The 20,738-nt window shown below is 44.9% G+C and overlaps 1 protein-coding gene across 1 annotated transcript in view; it reads right to left on the bottom strand.

Annotated features, from left to right (window-relative positions):
- RAPGEF5 (Rap guanine nucleotide exchange factor 5) overlaps positions 1-19,984 on the bottom strand; it is a 257,733-nt gene extending 237,749 nt beyond the window's left edge. Inside the window, exon 1 of the mRNA XM_065399415.1 lies at positions 19,793-19,984. Within this exon, the coding sequence (XP_065255487.1) occupies positions 19,793-19,984 (192 nt within the window). The remainder of the gene's footprint in view (positions 1-19,792) is intronic.
- Between the last annotated feature and the right edge of the window lie 754 nt (positions 19,985-20,738).

The raw sequence follows: 20,738 nt of genomic DNA, 5'->3' as shown, positions 1-20,738 counted from the left end.
GGAAAGTCTGCCCACAGGGGTTCTGTAATTCACCTGCACTTGCATCGTCCCATCTCAATATCACATTACAAAAGGTAAAACCCCTACAGGATGTGTCCGTGTTAGCCTATGTAGATGATATTGTCATTTGTGGGCCCAATCCACAAGCAGTTCAAAGTACCACCCAAATGATAATAGATGCATTAGAAGCAAATGGGTGGCAAATTAACAAAACAAAGAGCCACCTGCAGCCCAGCCAGCAATTCTCATTCTTGGGACTCCATTTCACTCCCACCACTCACACACAAGCCCCAGCCAGCGTATTAGACCCTTGGACAGAAGCCCCTCCAAAAAAATAAACGAGAGCTTCAGCAGCTACTAGGTCTCCTTAATTATCACCGCCAATATATTCCGGCGCAATTAATTTCTAACCTAGAAATCCTACAAAGCTCTCTCTCTTCTAAACGCTCCCGAGAAGTGTGGAATGCATCAGCACAAAAAAGCTTAGAGAAGCTAGCTGGCTGGTTCGCCTCTAACCCCCCCCTCACCCGTTTTAATTCCCAAGAACCCCTCAACATTAATTTGTTTATCACAAAACACCATGTAGGGTTCACTGTATTGCAACATGGTAATGCCATTTACAATTGGGCCCATCGCCTGTCTGGACCCCAGTATAACTATGGTCTGGTGGGAAAAATGCTACTGGCTGCGTCCAGTGCTCGTCACTGGTCCCAAGTCCCTATCCCAGGTACCTTGTCTGGACCACGTGTTCATTTAATCCCGTGGCTTACAAGTACCCCTCCACCCGAGTTTCATGGCACTACTCGCACCTGGCAGCTTCTATGTTTCCAGGCTGAGGTAGCTTGGCAGGCATGGACCCTAACTCCCAGTGATAACATCTTAGCCCCCCCCTCTCACCAACCGTTATGCATTGAAACAAAATATGATCCCTGGGTTGTGTCTGACGGGGGCACCTCACCATCCCCCAGGGCAGGAGTTCTTTGTTCCACATGTAATTACTTTAATGTGCAGTTACTGCCCCCCTCCTGCTCCGCACAAGAATGCGAAGTGCAGGGCGTTCTTTTAGCTGCCCAGCATGTTGCTAATGCCCACTCTGCCAACAAGCAAGTTGTTTTAGGTATCGATTCTCAATTTTGTTTAGATATTTTAATTGAGCAAGCCTCTCCCTCAGCTTTTGTTAAAATGTGGGACCAAATTTTTACCCTAATTCGTAAATTCTCTCACCCTTGGTTCGTTACGCACTGTCCCTCTCATCGACCAGACTCTAACCCCCTGCATTCCAGTCTTGATCAAAGAATGAGAGAGGTCTCCCAAGTTCATATGGCAAATCCCGCCCCACAGGCCGACCCGCTGTTGCGCTGGCTCCACGAAGAATGGGGACACTTACCACCCACAAAATTGTACGGCCTGTTATCTGGCTTTTCTAACCAAAAGCCTGACGTTAGCCGCAGTCAGTGCGAGCTCATTGTTCAGTCCTGCTTGCAGTGTGTGCAGGTAAAAACTATGAATCGTCCCCGATATGAGCGCTCTGCATACGCTGCAGAACACTTTGCCCCAGGTAGTACGTGGCAAATTGACTTAATAGGACCCCTGCCAGGTGCTCGTCGTTTTCCAAAAGCCTTAGTTACTGTCGATCTGGGGTCTCGGCAAACTTTTTGTGTCCCTCTTACTAAAACCAATGCTGCTTCTGTCGCTGTGGCTCTTAAGCAAACAGCAGCTGCCTGGGGCACTCCCACTGAAGTCCAAGCAGATGGTGGGCCACCCTTTACCAGCAAAAGCATTGAACAGCTCATTTTTGGATGGGGGGCTTCCCTTCACATCCATACTAAATATCATCCTCAAAGCAATGGTGTGGTGGAGCGAAAAATCGCAGTCCTTAAGACTATGCTGCGAACAGCAAACCCCAACCCTGATTTTAAGAACTGGAGCTCATTTTTACCCCAGGTACTTATCGCACTCAACAAAAGTTACTCTCGCTGGCCTCACATTTCACCTACACCTAAGCCGCCTTGGTCCCCCGTGTTTAACACCGGCCAACTGGTTTGGCTTACAGAACCCCAAGCCTCTGGCCATCGAGAACCTATAAAAGCCACCATTCTCCGGGCCGGCAAGTACCCTAACACCTACTTAGTGGCTACAAGTACCCCCGGTGACAAGCTAGTTCATCATAACTGGCTCAGCAAATGTAGTTCTTAATAAACAAACTAATGCCCCTGAGCAGGGCTTGTATTATTCTGTTTTACAGGTTATGCTGCTCTCCCTCACAACATCTTTGCCCACGGAGCCCTTAGGAGAAGGTGGACTACAAACCTGGTTCGCCGCCTACTGGGTGCAGGAGGTCAGCGGAAACCAGTCCCTGTCAGCGCTGAGTCCAGAAGATTGTCTTGTTTGCTCCACTCAGCTCTCACCTAAATATCCATTACCCTTTCAATTTGTACCAATAGTTTATAATTTTTCTTCATTTAATATTTCTAGTGTGAATTGTTCTTCCCCCTATGTGCAGTGGGCTGCTTCTAGTGTTTGAAATAATTGTTCTTCACAATTTAATTCTTATGTGTTTCCAGTTCTTAATGCTTCAGGTCGAAGTGATCATAGCTTTCCTTTAATTGAGAGTATTAGAGTTCCAGCATCTCATTGTTGGGTTTTTGTTGGTAATAGTTTAACCCCAGCCCCTACTTGGGTTGGTACTTATTCTAATTGTTCTATGTGGAGTTTCTCTTATGCTAATACCTCCCTAACTAAACCCACTCTTAATTTTACCTATCCCCCTCCCATTAATTGTTCTTATCGTCTTAATTATAATATTTTTTTTGGAACCTTCTATACTTCCATAACACATACATATCTGTTTCATGCCCAGCATATGCATCATGCTGAGGCTGCATGTATCAATCGTGCATCCAGCTTTTATTCTGTAACCAATAATGGGTGGAGCCATACCACAGTTTCTTCCTTAAGACCCGGTCATTTTTGGATTTGCGGTAATGTTGCATTTGCTGTGCTTCCTCCCAATCCCCGGGGTATATGCACCATTGGCACCCTGTATCTACAGGGCGGAGGTATTTATACCTTGCCATCTAGCCACCGACACCATCGTAGTACCCACTCTTTTTGGACTCGTTTGCAAACAGCAGCTTCCTCCCTCGCCTCCTCTATTGTTAGTTTTAACCCTGTTGGTTATATGATGTTACGTGATCAAGTGCTGTTTCAATCCCTTGCTATTGAAATGCTTGCTAATACTACGGGCAAGGGCCTCTCCTTAATTAATCAGCAGTTAAATTCCCTTGTTCAGTATAGTATTCAAAATAGATTAATGATTCAATATTTGTTACAATCTTCCTCATTTTGTACTAAATTTGCTGAAGTATATCCCGACTTTGCTGATAAATGCTGCGTTTCTTTGCCTTCTATTTCTCCTAATTTGTCCTCTATTGTTAAAGACCTGCAAACGTTGAGCTCTACTGTCCGAGAGTCACGAGAGTCCTTCCAGTTTTGGTCATGGCTCGATTGGCTTGGCCTTGCGCCCTACAAATCCTATTTCCAATCCCTGTTTGTGTCCCTTCTAGTTGGGCTCGCTCTTCTCTGTCTCGGATGTGCCTTCATTAAAGCCTGCATTCACAAGTTTGTTGCCTCGGCCTACATCGCTTCCACCCCCGAAGCACATCCCCTCGTAGGTGGGGATGAGGAGTCGGACTCGGAAGTTTAGGTTTTCGGCCTAACTATTTCGGCCAGGGCACGGGGGCATGTTGAGATGAGTTCCTGTCTGCATCCTGTAAAACTTGCCCATACCGGTATTGCCCTGGCCTCTTCTTTTGTCATTCAGTGTTGCACACATTCTAAAGCAATATGCATTTCCTCACCTTTTGGGGGCGAAGCCAGACTTTGAGGCACCTGCTCCCCTACTTGGTGTAAACTTTGCTTGTGCCAATCAGAAACGAACACAAACAGGTTTTGGGCCCCGTCCCCTATGACACTTCTATGATGTCATAGTTGGTACTTTATGGGCTGCCTGCCATGTGCAGGCAGGGAGAGGAGAAAGAAAAACGAATCCTGTGTATCCTGTGTACACCCGTAACCGAGCCTGATCACCTCGAAGCCTCTCTCTCAGCTCACGTGTTTCAAACAGAGTTTCTACGTTTGCCGGTCGTTATGCGTTGGTTTGTATTTGTAAGTATCAGTTATTACTAATTGCTGCATCTTTGTTTATAAATATTGTTAGTAGATATTTTAGTCATTGTGTGTTTTAAGTTTCATTAACTCTATTAGCTAATCAAACGCTGCTCCCTTACCCCTTGTAATTATCCCCAATAAAACTTTAAATTGATTAATTTTAGTTGTGTGTGTGTGTGTGTGTCTGCAGTTTGCAGCGTGACCCATACTCTCCTTGCATCCCTTACCAACATAGTCTATTGCCACGTGCAGCCTGGTAAATAACAGGCCTGCATTTTCTTTCACCCCTGCGTGCCCGTGGCAATCCACAAAAGGTGGGAAATTCAACCTTGATAAAAGACAACACAAAATTAAGCCATGCAACTCATTGTCACAAGATGTGGTCAAAGCCATAAACATAGCAAGATTCAGAAATGGATTGGACATTTATGAGAGTAACAGGAATATCCAGAAATATAGTGACTAATGCCAACAGATTTTGTAATAGGTATTTAACCTCATGCTTCAGAGTTTAAGAAAGTCTCTAATTATAGAAGACTAGAAGGAAACAGTGTGGGAGACAGGTTACCCAACATTTGCCTAATGCTTCAAAAGAAGGTGTAAAAAAAAAAAAAAAAAAAAACCTTACAGCTGCTGCTGGCTACTGTCAGAGACAGGATACTGACAAGATGGACAATCAGTCTAATCTAGTATGGTAATGCCTATGTTACCTGTCTATCTACTAGCATAATTACAGGTGTGTGTGCAGTACTTGTGTCTCTACCTCTTTTTAATAGTTATTTATTGGTGTTTCAAAGAACAGCAAATTTCCTAGTCTCATGCATACATGTATTGCTACATTAAATTAGAGCATAATGGATTTGAAGAAAATATGTCCTTTTAAAAATAGAAATTCTGATAATTTCTTAGTGTATATGTAACCTACACACCTTCTGGGTGTGGTGTTCTGTCCCATCCGGGGGGGGGAGGGGGAGAGAGAAGAGAGAGGTAGGTAGGGGTTAGGATGACCAGGTGTCCTGATTTTATAGGGACAGTCCCGATTTTGGGGTTTTTTTCTTATATAGGCTGCTATTACCCCCCACCCCCTGTCCCGATTTTTCACATTTGCTGTCTGGTCACCCTAGTAGGGGTGTGTGTGCGCGCGCGCGCGCACGCGCTTAACAGCCAGGTGGCTTTTAGTTCATGCGGTAGAGGCTCCAGAGGTCCCCGGTTTGATCCTGCACAAAAACGACTGGGGTCTGTTGGCATTACATATATACTAGTAAGGACAGAGAAGACACTGCAATAGAAAACAGGCAGAGTTCCTGACATTCACCTTAGAGTGCCAACAGCTCTGATTTCTGTCCTGCTAATCGAAAGGATCACTATTGATCTGCCATGATTCATTCAAGTGCAGAGAAAAACAAATTAGATAAATAGCATCAATAAAATTAATTTGCAACTCATTTATGTTTTAGTATTGTCTGTTTAATGAGATAATACAACTAAATACCTGCTAAGTATCTCTCTCCTCAACTCAACAATAAAAACATTTACCAAGATATTCATTTTGCATTTTATATAGTTTGTTCAACTTATTTCAAAGATCAGTATTTATGAATTAAGCCTCTGAACACTCCAGTTATGGAGGTATTCTCAACTTCATTTCATATACGAGGAAACTAAGGTACAAGGAGATTAGAGGACTTGTCCAAAGTCACTCAAGTTTGTGGGAGAACTCAAATGCAGACCAAATCTCCTGACACCTTTTCCTTACCTGTAGGATCATCTATCATTGCTCTTTTGTAAGAGAAGCTTTGTATGTGTGGGTTCTCTTTGACAATTTCTAAATTAGAGCCTTAATCGATTAAAACAGTTTTCAATCATAGCTGCAATTATAATATAGTTTGTGTTCACATCTAACAGTTGCATACCACTACCTACCGATGTAGAGCAAAATTTTAAAAAGCGCTTAAGTCCTATTTTCAGAAGTGACTTGGGGCCATGTCAGGGTTCCTTCCCCACTCTAAACTCTAGGGTACAGATGTGGGGACCCACATGAAAGACCCCCTAAGTTTATTTTTACCAGCTTAGGTTAAAAGCTTTCCCAAGGCACAAATTCCACCTTGTCCTTGAACAGTATGCTGCCACCACCAAGTGAGTTAGACAAAGATTCAGGAAAAGGACCACTTGGAGTTCCTGTTTCCCCAAAATATCCCCCCAAACCCTTCACCCCCTTTCCTGGGGAGGCTTCAGAATACTCTACCAACCAGATAGGTAACAAGGTGAGCACAGATCAGACCCTTGGGTTTTAGGACACTAAAACCCAATCAGATTCTAAAAAAAGACTATTATAATGAAAGAAAAAGTAAAAATCACCTCTGTAAAATCAGGATGGTAAGTACTTTACAGACCAACAAAAGATTCAAAAACACAGAGGATTTCCCCTTCTAGGCAAAACCTTAAAGTTACAAAAGCAGGGATAAACCTCCCTCTTAGCACAGGGAAAATTCACAAATTAAAACAAAAAGATAATCTAACGCATTTCTTTGCTATTACTTACTATTTCTGCAATACTAGATGCTTAGTTCAGATATGCTTAAGGAGATGTATTTTTCCTGCCCTGGTTCCTTGCTGACTCGAAGAGAACAAAACAAAGACACAAACAAAAACCTTCCCCCACAGATTTGAAAGTATCTTCTCCCCTTATTGGTCCTTTTGGTCAGGTGCCAACCAGGTTATCTGAGCTTCATAACCCTTTACAGGGTAAAGGGGGATTTTATGCTACCCTTAGCTGTATGTTTATGACAGGGCTTGTCTACATAGCCGTGCAGTGTTGACTACATGGGCAAGAATTGCAGCGCACACTAAAGCATTGTGCTGTAAGTGCCCTGTGTAGATCCAGCTAGTGTTTCAAACAGGACTTCATTAACATGAACTGGGTACCTTTTAGTTCACACTAGCAAGGTCTATACAGGGCAGTTACACACAACATTTTAGTACGTGCAAAACTCACACCCCTGTAATCCGCACTGTGGAGCCATGTAGACAAGAATTTAGGAGCCTAAACGCCTACGCCACTTTTGAAATTGAGACTTAGGCTATGGGTAACGTTTTCAAAAGCATTCATGGCAATTTTGGCTAATAAGATTTTTTTTTTTTAATGTATTTGCCCACACTTCACAAGCAAGCCAGGCCAGCAAATACTGTTGGAAGATCCTAGTCAAGCACTGCTTCACAACCATTTACCCAACATGATTACAGCTAATAGTTTAGAACTAGCATGGACAGGGTTTTGATAAACTATGAAATGCTTGGCTATCTTTCCCAACCCAAGACATCCCTCATCTAGGTAAAACACACTGCATTCTTAATGTTCTTCTTTGGCAAATAACCGCTAGAGAGTCCTCTTTTGTTTGTTTAAAGCTTACACTTATCATGGTTTAAAGGAGGGTCAAATTCATGTTAACAAAGCTAGTATCCTCTTGTACTCGATTCAGTAATGTACTTGCAGGCCACATGTATCACGAAATCTACTTTAGTTGCCCAGCACACATCGGGATGACAGACAAATGCAAAAATTAAACCTCATCACAAAGGAGAGCAAGAGCATACACAAAGAGGGATCCAGAGTGGTTGTTTTAATGGATTCTCCTCATCTATGCCTTTGCCAATAGCGAATTAATTTTATATATGTGCATGCATGCACGCACAGAGTTATATGTAGGTGTGTGTGTGTGTGTGTGTGTGTGTGTGTGTGTGTGTGTTTATACTTACACACACCGACAGTTTTCTGATTGTGCACTCATCTTTCTCCCTGCCTCTTCATATTTAAAAATCACTTCACGCACTACTGAATTGCACCCACCTATGGGTGGAAATGCAGCAGCTGTTATATTGCTGTTATGTGCTGTTAATCATGGATATGATAGCCATTTACTATCTGAAATTACATGGGGAATTTTAGGCAGGTGGAACTCAATTACTCAAGTCAGAATTTGGCCAGGATGCCAGGTTAAACACCCATATTCTTGAGAAAATTGCCATGAAATCTTTAGCAATCGCAAATGGTCAGGACCTCGATTTTAAGTCTCTTCCAAAATAGTGCCCCTTCTGCAGCATGGTGCCCCTAGTACTGACTTTAGTCATCTACTAATCACCACCACTACTTTCTGCTAAGAGTTATTGAGGAGAACCTACAGCAAATGATAGGCACTCCTTTTTAATGCACGCAGATACAAGTCTAAAGAAATAAAGTAAAAAATGAATATGTATTCATCCAACCCTACCTACTGTAGTTTTTGAGATCTGATACACTATGGCTCAAAGTAGCACAGGAGTTGCATGTCTAATTTCCTGGAAACTTTGCCCTGATTATATTGTGACTGCTTTGGCACTATCTGCCTTCCCTTCGGATGAAGCCCCTTCCAGTGAAAGGAGACAGGCGGGCAGAGAGATGAAAGCTATACCTCCAAGGCACCTAGGTCACTGAATCTGTGTCAAAGTCCATGGACTACCTTTGCCCCCAAATCCTATAGCTGGTCTGGAATAGTCCAGTCCCTATTGTAAAATGGCCAGAGTGCAGAAGCACCACAGCCAGGACTTCTTCTCCCAGGAATACCCCCTGTATTACGGACAGGATGGGTTGGCATAGAGCCACTGTGTTGAGTGTATGGATTTCCTTTACACCAGGTAGCTGGTTAAGCCAGTTTTCTAGCAGCACTGTGCACCTGAAGCAAACCAACTCAGCCAGGGCAAGGACCGGAATTTGCCCTGTATTTCTGAGATATAGTTAGATATTCAAGTTTTATAGCACTCAGAAATACAGTTTGTATTACTCTACTTAGAGAAAGAGTATAAAAACAAAAGGTGTGGTGTTTAGACTCAATATCTTGCTGTTGGTTTAAAATGTCCTAAGATATATACAAAATATTGTTTCATCTTTTATCAATATTTCTTCATGATTGGTTCTATTAATCTTGCATAACAGCTAAACTTCAAGATCTATGGACAGGGTATTAAGTGATTGTTTGGGCTGTGATGTTACTTCTATAAAATAACTTCACAAATAAACTTGGATTAAATCTATAAAATAAGTTCATAGGCTAACACTATGAAAATAGTGCATAAAAAAATACCACATATGCACCAAGTATCAGATATCTTAAATGTCCGAGTCAAAGACCAAAACAAAGATGGACACCGCTTGTTTGTTTTTTAACTAGACGAAAAAAGGGAGGGGAAATTGCATTTATATTTGGGGGGAAAAAGACAAGACAAATTAGAAGGCATCAAAGTACTTTTTGAAGTCAATGAGATTACACAGGTTTTAAACCAGTGAGAGACAAGAATCTGGCTCTGTTATTGGTAGGATAAACAAGTTTCTACCAATTTATATGGATTGGCAAAACAAAAAACCCTCTTAATCAGCAAAATGTTTTCTTTACAATATAACAAAAAAACTGACTTTTAACCAATTAGAAGTGCTCTCTAAGCAATAACTAGTGAAAAAATAATCAGTTAGAATAAAAAGTGTACTGTAGGAGTTGAGCCAGGCTCATTTATGTACATATACACCCTTTTATGTAAATGGCTGCAGCTAGATCATTTGACAAAGTCAAACTCTTCTGAACAAACAGACAATAAGCTAGGTTGAGATAAACAGTATTATACCAGTTACTAACAGACAGAACCTCTTATGCTAGTGAGTAAAAGAGAACAGTATGACCTTGTGCTCCAGCCTCATGTTCACCACCACCATTGCCTTTATTTTGATGCTGGAACTTTCACTGACAGCACAGTTATTGGAAAAGATGTTTTGACAGACAACTAATGTCATGTAGATAAAGAATATAACACAGACTAAAAACAGTACAAAATGCCAAGGGTGAAAATGGGCCATGAGCTATGAGAAACTGAGATGCCCATAATGCAGCAGAACTTCGGATAATTTGGCTTCAGAGTTTAATTGCATAGAAACTCAACCACTTCCATGCAGCAGAGTTGTGCTATGAACATCCCTGCATAGTCCAGCATGTGTGCCAAGGCAGGGGAATTGTCACTGGGTCCATGATTATATGGTTCCCCACATAAAAATAATAAAAATCTGAACCTCTTATTACAGTAACACTTACAGGACCCAATCAACATCAAGGCCCTAGTGTGCTAGGCATGTACAAACATACAGTAAGAGACAGCCTTTACTCTAAAGAGGTTACAGTCTAGACTGACAAGACAAACAAAGGGTGGAAGGAAAAACAAGCACAGTGAGTTGAAGTGATCTGTCCAAGGTCAAATAGGTCAATGGCAGAGCTAGGCAGTGCCCTATACATTGGACCACATCATCTCTCACCAGGGCCGGCTCCAGGTCCTTCGCTCCTAGAGGGAGCAAGGGACCTGCCGCCCCCTCCCTTGGCCGCCCCAAGCACCTGCTTGTTAAGCTGGTGTCTGGAGCCGGCCCTGTCTCTCACCGTGCTTATGGCCCCTATTCCAACCCAGGAACTAGCATAGAAACCATGGAGGGAATGCAGAGCTGGTCCACCCCATGAACATAGGTATGTGGGGGGCTGGCATAGATTCCACAGAGCACAATCCCACTTATTTTCTTGCAACATACCTATTTCGGTTTTCACAGGAAGGGTGCAAATTTAACTTCATATGTTGTTTTAGCCAACTCGTGCTGATTGGTGTAGTTATCATTACAGGTTTACTGATCTACATCCTTATCTTTAATTCAAACTCATTCAAACATATAAACTTGCAATGAACAATCCAGCCAAGGAAAATATATGGCATTTAAAGATATGGAAACTAATTTTCCATAAACAAACTGGTTCCTTGTATGTGAATATCATTTTAATTTTGATAGGCTAGCTTTATTGTGGGGAAAAGCATTTGTTTCATTACAGTAGTTTCCATCTGTTCAGTAAAGAAAGGTGGCATATTCTGCTTCACTTTTTTAAGAAGTTACTGCCTATTTTCAACATTATCATTAGCACAAAAAATGTACATCTTGATGTGTAATTTCCTCAAGATACAGAATTACTACGGCACTTCCAGCTGAAAACATTAGCACCCAATACTTGATGAGTTAACACTAATCTCAGCACAATTTGTTGCAAAAAAGTGCCATAGAATCTTGCTCATTCACACCAGCATCTGAGAAATTTACCATGAATTAACAAGTGTTGTGCATTTTCAAGTAAACAAAATATAAAAAAAAAAAATTATCAATGATACTATTCCACAAAGCATACTTAGTTCATTTATTTTGAGAAATGTAGTTTAAGGGACACTGCCAGCTCAGATTTGAACAAAAATACTCAACAAGATCCTACAAAAGTTAAGGCCAATGGAAATTCTTTCATTACTTTATTTTTAATTTCAATGGAAACAGATCTTTTGTTCTTATACAAACATTCCCCTAGTGGGTTTCCAAACCAAACACTGCAGCACTGCATGAGAACCTGTAGGTGATGTCAATTAGGAACAGATGCTAAAAGAAAAATAATATAGTCACTTTCATTTTATCATCCAATCAGAGACAAATGCAAAAAGTAAATACATTTGTAGCATTCTTTCAGTTTTACTAAGTGAAGGTGTTAATAATGCAGGGTAAAAGAAATCTGCTTTAAACAAAAAAATGAAGAGGCCAAGTTCACTGAAGGCCATGTGCAGCCTGAGTCAGAATCTTAGGGTGAGGAGAACAAAAGTGGGTTTAGTCCGCCTTTGTGCTCCCCCCATATTTGGGTCTGCTCAGCACCAGTTCAGGTGGGGGTATGGTATGGATGGACGGGCAAGGGACAGGGCAGAGGTGATGCTGGAGGTTCTATTGCAAATTGGAGAGGGCACATTATGGCTATGGAACCTATGGCAGTCTCAGGATTAAAATAGCGATTAAAGGTAGCTGTGGAACCACTCCATGACTAAGGGAAGGAACCCTACCAATCACCCCAGCATCCAGACTGGTTACTTAGCAAGGTTCTACTGTATTTATGTATCACAGCCAGTCAACGTTTCCCATATGACAATATGAAAGTTTGTATTTTTAAAAAATCAAAAATATAGACACGGAAGTTACATAAGAATGGCCATACTGGATCAGACCAGTGCTCCATCTAGCCCAGCGTCCTGCCTCTGACATAGGTCAGTGCTGGATGCTTCAGAGGGAATGAACAGAACAGGCCAATATTCCAATGAACCATCCCCTGTCGTCCAGTCCCAGCTTCTAGCAGTTGGAGATTTAGTTCCCCAGGAGCTATTGTGGTCACCAGCCCACCAATATTTTAATCATTACTCAACATCTCATGTGTCACCAGTTACAGCACTGCTAAATTAAAAGATACGATGAAACATTTAGTAGGAGTATATAATAAGCCAATTACTATAAGAAAAATTCAGCAGTATATATATAGTTTATCTTTAGTCACATAATAATACCTGCTAAGATGAATGCTGCTTGAAGTTACTAAATGGAACTTCAAAGTCAGTAAAATTCAGGCTTTAAAGCAAGTGCCACCAGTATTAGTCATTCCACCTCTTTAATGCTGACAGTTACATCACCCACAATGTTAGTTCAGTATTTTATTTTACACATTGATTTTGGTGTTTTTCCAGGGAACAGAATACTGTACCTTACACCCTTCATTAATGCCCTCATACAGAAAAACAATAAAGTCAATTATCTAAACACAGCCAATAGTGTTTATAACTGTAAGATATTTAGGGCAAAGCTCTCCCCTCCTCTCTAATCCACAATCTGTACTGTATGTTCTGCACTTGTTCCAGGAACATAACACAACCTGAATGCAATGGAAGCTCTACACATTAACAAATACAAACCATGCAATAGAGAACTGCCTCCTGGATGGAAGACTCTTGCCCTTGAACTGTATGGTGCAGAACGCACACCATATTCTCTTTGGTGCCTCATTTAACTAAAATGAAGAACACAAAGCCAGGGGTGCTGGAACTATTCGTACAGTGGGGGTGCTGACAGGCATTGAACCAAACTGTAATCCCTGTATATGATGGAAACCACTTCAAGCCAGGAGGTGTGGCAGCACCCCCCTGACCTCCAGTTCCAGCAACTATGCACACACAAAAAACCTCAAATTTTCTTTCCTTTTCCAATAAGGAAAAAAAAATCCAACAACATTTTTATTTTAAGTACCAACAATGTGACTGTGCTTTACAAGGTACAAATAAGTACAATCTCTGCCCCAAATCTAACAGAAATCCCTCAGAGCCAGATCTTGCAAACAGATATAGCGATGACTTTACTCACACAAGTAGCCCTATTGACTACAATCAATATTAATGAGAGTAAAGTTATTTCCATTCCCAGGTGGTTGTAGGACTGGGCCCTGGAACACTGAATGGAGAAAACAGGATGCACTCAAAAGTCAAGAGGAAGGATTACCATTCAACTTTCAATATTTTTTAAAATGATCACTTCTTTCTTCCATTCTTCCCTATTCAATGTTCTCCTGGAGTGTAAATAATTCAGTGCTCTTTAGAGGGACCAGTATGGGCCTGGATTTTGCTACTTAGAGGCCTGAGGCTGTAAGGTTTTCAGCACCTCCAAGTATAAAGCCCTCTTACCTGAATGCAGAAAGAGGAGGTCAGAGCTGACCTGTATAAATCTGAACCAGGAACCACATCTTTCTTGACTTGTTTAAAGTCAAAGAAGAGATTACTTGAATTTTGTGTTTCCTCTAGTCCTTTAGGGGACTTCACAGTCCCCAGAGATCTTCGGATGGATAAAACATTCTCAGAGGACCTGGGTCCAAAGGAACATTACTGGCCTCAGAGGCTATGTGTACATTGCAATTTAACATCTGCAGCAGGCCCATGTCAGGTGACTCAGGTCACAGGGCTTGGGAAAAGGGGCTGTCTAATTGTGGCGTAGACATTCAGGTTCAGGCTGGAGCCTGAGCTCTGGGACCTCGCAACTGGGGAGGGTTCCAGAGCTCGGGCTCTAGCCCGAGCCCAAACATCTACAGCACAATTAAACAGCCCCTTAGCCCGAGCCCTGTGAGCCTGAGTCAGCTAACATGAGCCAGCCACATCTAACTGCTGTGTAGACATGCCCAGAGAGGCTCCTCTCAGTCCAGTAGAGCAAAATATGAGCAAAATGCAGTTGTGGGTTCCTCTCACCAAAGAAAAACTTTTCTTTAATCTGGATGGTCGTGAAAAGAGTTATCTAGAATCAGTCTGCTCTACTTTGGCCTAGTTGTTTACCAGATTTGCATAGGCCAATGAAACACTAACATCTGCAGTCCAGAAATGGTTATCGAGCCTTTCCAAACCTTGTTCTAATAGATCTTTTCTTTCAGCTCTAAATTCTACCAGTCTCTGAAATTAGGGAAATCCTGGTTTTAGAGAATCAATGCAGGTCAGAAATGTATAGTCCAGTTTTTTGCTCCACTGAACTGAGTGGAACATGCATATTTTATATCACCATATGCAAAATAATTCTAAAGCAGTTCTTAGTCATTCCTGTCACAGACTGGAAGTTTGGAATTAGTCCTTGAATATTCTGTTGCCTAAATGGGGCACTGACAAGACTGGCAGATCAAAGAGCTGAAAATATTGACTTTTTTTCTTATATCTGTTTGCAGAGTTTATGCCATTCTTTATACATTTCTCTCTACCCCAAATGCTTTTTTTCCCTCTAATTAAAGAAAATTCCAGCAGCACTTACTGACGTGCAACCTTAAAAAAACTGCAAAAGCCTTAGCACTTATATTATGCTTTATCATTGATAGATCGCAAAGCATGGTTATGTACCATTATCCCCATTTTATATACAGGGAAACTCAGAGAGAAATTAAGTGATTTGCCTTAGGTCACATAGCAAGTCAGAGTCAGAGCCAGGAACAAAACACAGGTCTCATGACTCCCAGTCCTATGCCCTATTCAGTGGGACAGCATGCCTTCCTAGAAAAGTAAGCAACAAACAAAAAGGGATTTCAGTGAGTCAGAGTTTACTTGAGAACAGTTCCACCTAATACCTAAGGGTATGCCTACACAGCAGCTGGAAGTGTGCTTCCCCGTGCAGACAGAGAGACACACGACAGCTCTGCTCGAGAAAGGATACTAAAAACAGCAGTATGGGCATGCATGGTGACATAGCATGCTTAGATAGCCACCTAAGCAAAAGCCCCACCAACCTTAGGTATAAACTCAGGTGGCTAATCCTAGCTGCCACCTGCACCGCTGTGGCCATACTGTTATTTTTTGCAGCTTGAGCAGAGCTAACATATCTGTCTACCAACACCCCCAACTGCTGGAGACATACCCGAAGGCCAAATTAGTAGCAATGCACCTGCTTATACCTGATGAAGCTGGATTGTTCCCCGCACACCAGACATAGAAAGGGGATAGCTATACAGAAGGAGACATGTGTAAGTAACACCTTTTTAGGATCTTTCTTGTCACTCTGCTGAAACTGCTTAGGGGTAGAGCAGGGGTCGGCAACGTTGGCACGCAGCTCGCCAGGGTAAGCACCCTGGCGGGCCGGGCCAGTTTTATTTACCTGCTGACGCGGCAGGTTCGACCGATCGCGGCCCCCGCTGGCCGCGGTTCACTGTCCCGGGCCAATGGGGGCGGCGAGAAGCGGCACGGGCGAGCGATGTGCTGGCCGCGGCTTCTCGCCGCCCCCATTGGCCCGGGACGGCGAACCACGGCCAGCAGGGGCCGCAATCGGCCGAACCTGCCGCGTCAGCAGGTAAATAAAACTGGCCCGGCCCGCCAGGGTGCTTACCCTGGCGAGCCGCGTGCCAACGTTGCCGACCCCTGGGGTAGAGCTTCATAGGGTATGTCTACACTACAAACATCCGAACCAGGGTAGACAGACTCACGCTAGCAGGTTCAGGCTAGCATTGTGGACACTGCAGCTCCAGCAGAGACTCAGGCTAGCCATCCAAGCTCAGACTTGGGGTTGGGTATGCTTAAGAGCAGTGGTTCTCAAACTTTTGTACTGGTGACCCCTTTCACATAGCAATCCTCTGAGTAAGACCCTCCTTATAAACTATAAAAACACTTTTTTATATATTTAACACCATTATAAATGCTGGAAGCAAAGCGGGGTTTGGGGTGGAGGCTGACAGCTCACGACCCCCTGAGGGGTCCTGACCCCCAGTTTGAGAACCCCTGCTTAAGAGCCTGAGCTGCCGCCCCAGCAGCCAGGGCCTGCTCTAGGCACCAACAAACCAAGCACGTGCTCGGGGCGGCACATTTTCAGGGGCGGCATTCCGGCCATCTTTTTTTTTTTTTTTTTTCTTCCGCAGCAAAAGCCTAGAGCCAGCCCTGGCAGCAGCAGTGCGTCGTGCACGGGGGGCGCCCTGGGGCCACTGAGGTTCACGCCGCGGGGGAGCAGCGCCCGCACCTTGTGGCTGGGCCGGGCAGGCTCAGAGCGGGGGACACTCGGGCTGGGGGCCACCCCGCGGGGCACACGGAGCCGCCTGCTGGTGCCGCAGGGCGGCCGCCCCCCCCAGCGCTGCAGCCGGGGCTGGGCAAAGCGGCCCGAGCCGCCCAGGGGCTGCGGCAGGGCAGCCAGAAGCAGCAGCGGGGCCATAGAGGCGGGGCACTGCCGTGCGGGGCCCGTGTCCCGTTCTCCGGGGCACCGCTCCCTCTGGGGCTACCCTGCCCCAGTTCCTCAGCCCCCTGCTGGGGCGGTCCTCCGACTCTGCCCTCCCGGGTCCCGGCCGGTCCTGGAGGCGGGAGCCCTGGCTGGAGGGACCCTGAGCTGAGGCGCGTCCCGGGAGCCCCGCTGCTTACCCCGACCCTGCCAGCGCCGGACCGGCTGGGGCAGCAGGAGGCGTGGGTGGGGTGGGAGCCCAGGGCTGGGGCAGCAGGGGGTGCGGGTGGGGGGGGAAAAAAGAAAGCCATGGGCTGGGGCGGCAGGGGGTGCGGGTGGGGGAGGGCACTGGTGGGGGGGGTGAGAGCCCAGGGCTGGGGTGGGGGGCAGCCAAAAAATTTTTTGCTTGGGGTGGCAAAAAACCTAGAGCCGGCCCTGCCAGCGGCAACATCCACACTGCTATTTTTAGCACACTAGCTCAAGAAACACTAGGGCATGTCTGTGTATGTGAGCTGGAAGGCTCACTCCTGTCCCCCCGAGCCCAGAAATTTCCAGACAGATAATACAACAGCGATCACTACTACTGCATGGGATCAGGAGAACCCAGGCACTGGCCACATGGCTCCTGCTGGAGCCATCCTGCATACAGTGCAGCGGCAACTCTTCTTGCAGCATGAACCCATTCTATGCAGATCTATGGGATTATTTAGGGTCCTGGACTCCCAAAATCCACAGCTCCCACTCTCTTCTACCAAGATAGATAGCTCAAGAAAAACTGCAAGGTGAATCAAAGGAGATAGCAGCATTTGGATTGTTATGCAACGGTACTGATGACATGACAACTAAGTGTCATCTCCTCTTTGGTGGTATATTTCTGCTGTTCGTGAGTATGTGCAAGAGTCAAAACAGCAGTTTGGGGGCTAGATGGTACAGAGTCTAGAGACAGCATGAAACAATAGCTGAGAGACGTGAAATAAAACCCTAAGGAGAAAACACGTGGGGAATTCTGCTGCCCAAATATTTACAGTGTAAGTGTTCATATTGTTAACTATTTAAAGTTTGATTAAAGCATGCAAGATTTTAAAAAGGGAACTCATGTTAACAGATCTTCATAATCTGCTGTAGGTGGAATCTCATTGTGGTTTCATGAATGAGCAGAGTGTGGGTAGTATCTCATGGTAGATCTACACGGCAAAAAAAAAAAAAAAAAGAGGGTGTGTGTGTGTTCTTAACTCAATTTAGCTAACTTTGGTTAAAATACCAGTGAAGACACAGCAACTCACTTTAACTCAGGTTAGCACCCCAAACTAAAGCCTGTAGGGGACCCTGGGGTTGAACTCAAGCTGCAAACCCAAATTGCCACCATGTCTACACTACTATTTTAACCCAAGTTAACTATTTTAACTTTAGCTAACCTGAGTTAAAAACAGTGCAGACATACCCTTAGAGAATGCTATTATTCCCCGCTCCCACCCCTTATTTGCCCTTGAGTTTATGTGAAAGAGGATAAGAACAGCTGGAAATGTAAAAGACTTGAGCTTCAAATCTTCCAAGAAATTATTAGAAATTACTTTCTAAAAGCTGTTTGGAACACATTAGCAGTGTCCTTTTGATACATTGTTTTTGCAAGGTTTCCATATTAGAGGGAAACAAGATAAAAATATGAAGATTTGCATGAATAGCTGTATGTCTAACTAGTCCTATTTATCCACTTCAGCTATATTACTGGTTTGTTTTAAAATACATACCAGATAATGAGTAAACAAACCCAGTAATCAAGTATACCGATTTAAACGCACTTCTCCACACTGATCCATGCAGACAAACCTCTGCACATGTGTGGAGCTCCCCACCCATCTGTATTAGCTTGTATCATTAGGACCTTATAAACAGACTTGAATTAGCAACTGTTGTGCCACTGGCACAGAGAAGAGTATGGTCTAGTTGGCAGAACAGGACTATGAATTTTTGGTTACATTTTTGGCTCTGTCACTTACTCACTAAGTGAGCCTCGGAAAATAATTTTAGCTTTTTCTATGCTTTGATGGCCCAATCTGCAAAATGGGAATAAATTCTTATCTCACAGATTAATAAAGACTAAATTAGGAACATGAAAATTCATTATTGTGCTTTAAGATCTTTTTCCAGTGCCACAGAAGTCCCTTATATCTAGAACTGGCCAGAAATTTTTCAGCAAAACACTTTGTTGTTAGAACATGCTGATTGGTTGAAGCCAAAACTTTTCACAGAAATTTACCTTTTTCGACAAAACTTTCATCAGGAAGGGTTTCTCGGGTCTAGGCTGGAATTTCTGCTCCAGGAGAGAGACCCAGGCCAACAGTAGTCAATAAGCTAGTGAGTAAAGCACTGATTCAGACCAGGGGTTTGAACCTGAGTCTCCGATAATGCTCTAACCACTGGACTATTAGCTATTCTGGAGTAGGTGTCTCTACCCCCACACTCCACTTGTTTTTTTGCAAGAAATGTCAAAAGGAAACATTCTGATCTTTTGAAATGCTGCAGGGTGGAAAAGCCATTTCCTAGGCAGCCCTACTTCTAACTTCCAGAGTAATTCCTGCTGGTTGTGCATCCATGAAGCATTACTCCAGGGCTAAAGCAGAGAGGGCTCGCTGACTAATGTGTTAGCCAAACCCCCCCCCCTACAGGAGCACTGTTGGCGGGGCCCGGCTTACACCAGACTGGGGCAGACCAAACCAAGATACCCGGACCTGGGCCAGCATTTGAACACAGCCCCTGCCGTTCAAGCATCCAGCAAACCCCACTTCCCTGCAGATCACAGAGGCAGATCTTCAGAGCCGGTTATTGCTGGAGCCGGAGAAGGCACCGAGCTCTCTAGGTAGGAGCAGGACACCTGCACTGGTGACTCACGGGAGAGCCCCACCCCCCTCGAGCCGACCCCCTTGTGCACGGGGAGGAAAGGGGCAGTTACTGGGAACTCCCCTCCGCAGGAAGTGGGGCTGAGGCCAATGGTCTCCCTGAGCTGTCAGCGGGGGGGAGCTGCTGGCAGGGCAAGGCAGGGCCAGCGGATCTCTCACTCACCCGGCCCCCGGCGGCGGGGTTCTTCCTCCGCAGCGTGAGCCCGCTCCGCAGCCGCGCCGGCAGCTCCCTCAGCTTCTGCCGCAGCTGCACTTGCTGCTGCTGCGGCTCGTGGTGCCTGGCGCTCGGCCTGCGGCTCAGGGCGGGCTCCGCGCTGTCGCACGGGGGCTGCATCTTGCCGGAGCCCACGGCCATCCCGCAGCCCTCCGGCCAGGGCTGGCTCCCCACGCGCGCCCCTCTGCGGAGCCAGCGAGCGCGGCGCTCCCCGCTGTCACTCACGGCTCCGGGCGCTCCCCTGCCCTTCGGCGGCGCGCACCTCTGCGCTGCGCACGGGGCCGAGGGGCCCGCTGAGTCATCCCACAGGTGCAGGAAATGCTCCCGCGCCAGGCTCTCTCCACCTTTTCCTTCTCGCCTTGCGCCTCCCCTGGGGACGCTGCTCCCTGCCCGCTCAGTGGCTCTGGCACTGATAAAGCGCAGGTGAGTGGTAGGGTGGAGGAGGTGCGGGGAGCAATCAGAATAAAGTCCTGTTAACTCCTTGGCTGTCAGCGTCTATCCACCTCCTCCTGTCCTACGCAATCGGTTTTCCGATTAACCAGCACAGCTGCAATTCCAACGGGGGGAATGGTAGTGAAGACAAGGGACCAGCGGCCGTGCCAGGAGGACCATGGCTAGAGAGAGCTGGGCAAAAGTTTTCAGCCAAAACCCCTCCTCCCCCCCCCAGCTGAAAAATGCAGATGTGGGTTGACCAAACCATTGCTTTAATGGAAAAAAAAAATCCAAAAAAAAAAAAATAGCCTCAATGTTCTGTTGTGACATTTTCAAAATCAAACCTTGTGATGTTTCTCTTCAAAATGACTTTTGGTGTTGAATAGGACTTCCATTTTATGAAAGCAAAGACCCCCCACCCCAACCACCACACCCTTTGAAAACTAAACACACATATTTTGTT

This window comes from Emys orbicularis, chromosome 2, assembly GCF_028017835.1.
Source record: "Emys orbicularis isolate rEmyOrb1 chromosome 2, rEmyOrb1.hap1, whole genome shotgun sequence".
Lineage (NCBI taxonomy): Eukaryota > Metazoa > Chordata > Testudines > Emydidae > Emys > Emys orbicularis.
This window is presented reverse-complemented; position numbering and strand designations above follow the sequence as displayed.